A 3,169-nucleotide genomic window follows, 5' to 3' on the forward strand; every position below is an offset into this window, starting at 1 on the left:
TTTTGATAAGCTTATAACTCACGAGTATAATATATATCTAGCTGTTGTGATAAGATGTGGATGACCACGTATGATTTAGGTGGGCTAACATTCTCAATACCGAAGGAATCTCTTTTCAAGACAGAATCAAAATAAATGAAGTTTGAAAATCAAATCTTGTTATATGTATAAATAAGAGATGCTACGTTGAAGCAATACATCATCAATAAAACAATTTTCTTTCTCTTATAACTATTCTAAATATTTCTCTTTCTCACCTTTTAATATTAGTAAATATAATCATCTCTATTATATTGAGATAGTAATTGTGGTGAATATTACTACTAGAGTTATTTGTTTACATCTTTTTTATTTTATATTTATACTCCTTATTTATTTTACAACACTAGCCATTATTATTGACTATCTTTGACTTATCTTTAGCATACAGTCAAACTTTAAAATTTTTAGTTGACTACTATATTTTAAGTACTTCTAGCATGTTGTAAAAAAAACCATCATATGAATTATCATTTGATCATTATTACCTAAATTGTGATTTAATTTTAAAATTTGACAACTAGAATATTTCTTGATTCTTCTAGCATAATAATGATTATACACGTTAATTTATATGTTATTATCAACAATTTAAATTTTTTAAAATAAGAAAATTAATAAAAAAAAGTTAATTATTATTAATTTTATAATTTTTATAAAATATATTCTCAATATTAAATTTAAGAGCGATTATTTTCTCATTTTATTACCTTGTGACTTCAGGGGATCTTCATCCCTTTTATCTATCGGTGTGCCTTGGACGTGCAACTGAGCAACCAACATTCAAAAGTTTTATATACACATCAAACCTTGATGTGTCTACTGTCTACCAAACATTGAAACGGCACCTAAATTGTTTTTTGTATAGGTTAATTAATTGATACAGAAACTAAGGAAAATGGATTGTCAATTTCGTACCAATAAGGTGACCTGTGATTTTGAGATTAAAAGAGGGATGGGGCTCCCCGCATGAGCATGACAGATAGTTGCTGATGGCTTCATAAATGGTAGAGCTTTTAAATTTAAACCAACTCCAAGATCTGTAATTCAAAGGGGCTCCACGTTCTCTGCATGACTTCAGACCTGCTGCATCCCTTTCAGGGTCCCCATTCTCTCTGGGGGCACTTTGTCTCAGCAATTTACGTAGACAAATCATTAATAAACAAATATGGACTGTTCACTTATTCTCTTCAAACGCTAGATACTCTCCAAGGATATACATACTGTTCTCCTCAAATACATTATTATATGATCATGAAAATATCTTTATATTAAAATAATAATTAATTAAAAATTGTTATATGAATGAATATATTTAAGGTGGTGTCACATGATCAACCTGCAACTGCAATGAGCAAATAAATACAAAATTACAAAGGCATTCTGTATCTCTCTCCCACTCTTCAATCGTATTACATTAAAAAAAAAAAAAACACATTGTGCACTGGCTCTACCGACCATGGAAGTTTTCACCTTCCTCAAATACTGGCGAGGTGGTGGAGGAGCAGAAGGACGACTACCACCACCTCCACCTCCTCCTCCTGCTGCCCCTGAAACCACCGACAAGGAGGAGGGGCCTTTCATAGACCTGGAGTTTACGCTACCCAACGAGTCTCAAGATCATTCTCACCATTCTCCACAAGTCCACTCATCAGACTCTGATGATGATGGCCACATCAGCTTCACGCTCTCCCCTTCAACTAATAACCACCACAACATGGAGCTCCACTTGGACCCTTCTTCTTCCTTCCTTAACTCCAACTCCGACTCCGACTCCAATCCCAACCCCCCTCTTCCTCCTCCTCCCTTCACTGCTTCCTTCCTCAAATCCGCCACCAAGTTCCGCGTCTTCATGTTGGGCCTCAAGAAGCCCAAGCCCAATCCCACACAACAAGGCAAGCTCTGTACGGTCAAGTTCAAGGTTGAAGAAGTCCCCATCCTGTCCTTTTTCACCAGAGACAACACCTCTAAACCAAGAGCTTCTTCCAACAACAAACACGAATCACACTCATTATCTTCTTCTCCTCCTCCTTCGTCGTCTTCTTCTTCTTCTTCTTCTTCGGAAGAGAAGCGTTTAATGCACAAGTATTTGAGAATGGTGAAGCCTCTCTACATTAAGGTCTCCAGGAGTAGGTGCGCTGATGACAAGCTCAACGTGAATGCCTCGCCGCCGCCGCAGAACCAAGGGGAAGACGGTGGCTCCGATGAAGCCGAGGGAAGCAAGCTTTTGGGGAAGAGCCGGTCCGCCTCTGCTGCGGTGTTGGTGTCGTCAAGGCGGCGTGATGATTCGCTGCTGCAGCAACACGATGGGATACAGAGCGCCATTTTGCACTGCAAGAGGTCCTTCAATGCCTCCAGAGGTCACAATCATTTCCTCCTTTTCTTCTATTTCTTTTTATTTCATCTACGTAATTTATTTTGATTTCATTTCCTCAAACAGAATGCGAGTCTTCTCAGCTACCACGTTCTGTGAGCAATCCATTGCATGACACTTGAGACATGATGCACAATTCTCAAGGACGTGATGATAATCAGTTTCAGTTATGTTTTCTAATGCGACGTCTGCATTATGTAAAAAGTCATAGTTTATTTGATTTAAGTTTAGAAGGGGAAAATTTGGAAGATAGATAAGTCTGCAGTGCCAGTGGAGTCCTAGTGGTGGCATGTGACAATGGCTATGTAAAGATCAATGCAAGCTCATTCCGCACCATTTAGCTCTTTGCCTCTTTAATTTTCTCATTGTACCCTTTGTATCTTATGTAGTACTATAATGTAAAGGCTCTTCTTTCTTGCTAAAAGGTGAAACAAGAATCACATCTTTTGAATCCTCATCCTTATGTAGAAATTGATAACTTTATTAGTAGCTGCAGTATTAGTATAATTATAATATTCTTCTACTTGTCAGTAACTTTCATGAGTTATTTACCAATTTGCTTTTGTCTAAATAATCGTCTTTCTTTTTGCTTTTACAATGTTTGCCTCGAGAACGTAACATGCTCCAGTGCTGCTACTTCTTGATTAAAAGAATGACTGATAAATATATATACTACTATCAATGTATCAGTACTATAATAAGTTATAGACTATAGAGTTGATGAAGTTTGTTTTTATAATTTGTAGTGTCATAGTT

The 3,169-nt window shown here is 36.7% G+C and overlaps 1 protein-coding gene across 1 annotated transcript; it reads left to right on the forward strand.

Annotated features, from left to right (window-relative positions):
• Window positions 1-1,429: 1,429 nt before the first annotated feature.
• On the forward strand, window positions 1,430-2,864 carry LOC107479831 (probable membrane-associated kinase regulator 2). The gene is made up of 2 exons (XM_016099929.3): window positions 1,430-2,399; window positions 2,480-2,864. Exons 1-2 carry the CDS (start codon window positions 1,499-1,501, stop codon window positions 2,533-2,535), a joined length of 957 nt encoding a protein of 318 aa, XP_015955415.1. The 5' UTR covers window positions 1,430-1,498; the 3' UTR covers window positions 2,536-2,864.
• Window positions 2,865-3,169: the final 305 nt, after the last annotated feature.

The sequence above is a fragment of the Arachis duranensis genome, chromosome 3, assembly GCF_000817695.3.
Source record: "Arachis duranensis cultivar V14167 chromosome 3, aradu.V14167.gnm2.J7QH, whole genome shotgun sequence".
Lineage (NCBI taxonomy): Eukaryota > Viridiplantae > Streptophyta > Magnoliopsida > Fabales > Fabaceae > Arachis > Arachis duranensis.

Excerpts from the sequence above, each read along its gene's own strand:
- LOC107479831 (XM_016099929.3), top strand. The coding sequence starts at position 1,499 with ATGGAAGTTTTCACCTTCCTCAAATACTGGCGAGGTGGTGGAGGAGCA. Across the intron at positions 2,400-2,479 it reads GTCCTTCAATGCCTCCAGAG|AATGCGAGTCTTCTCAGCTA; the intron begins GTCACAATCATT and ends TTCCTCAAACAG.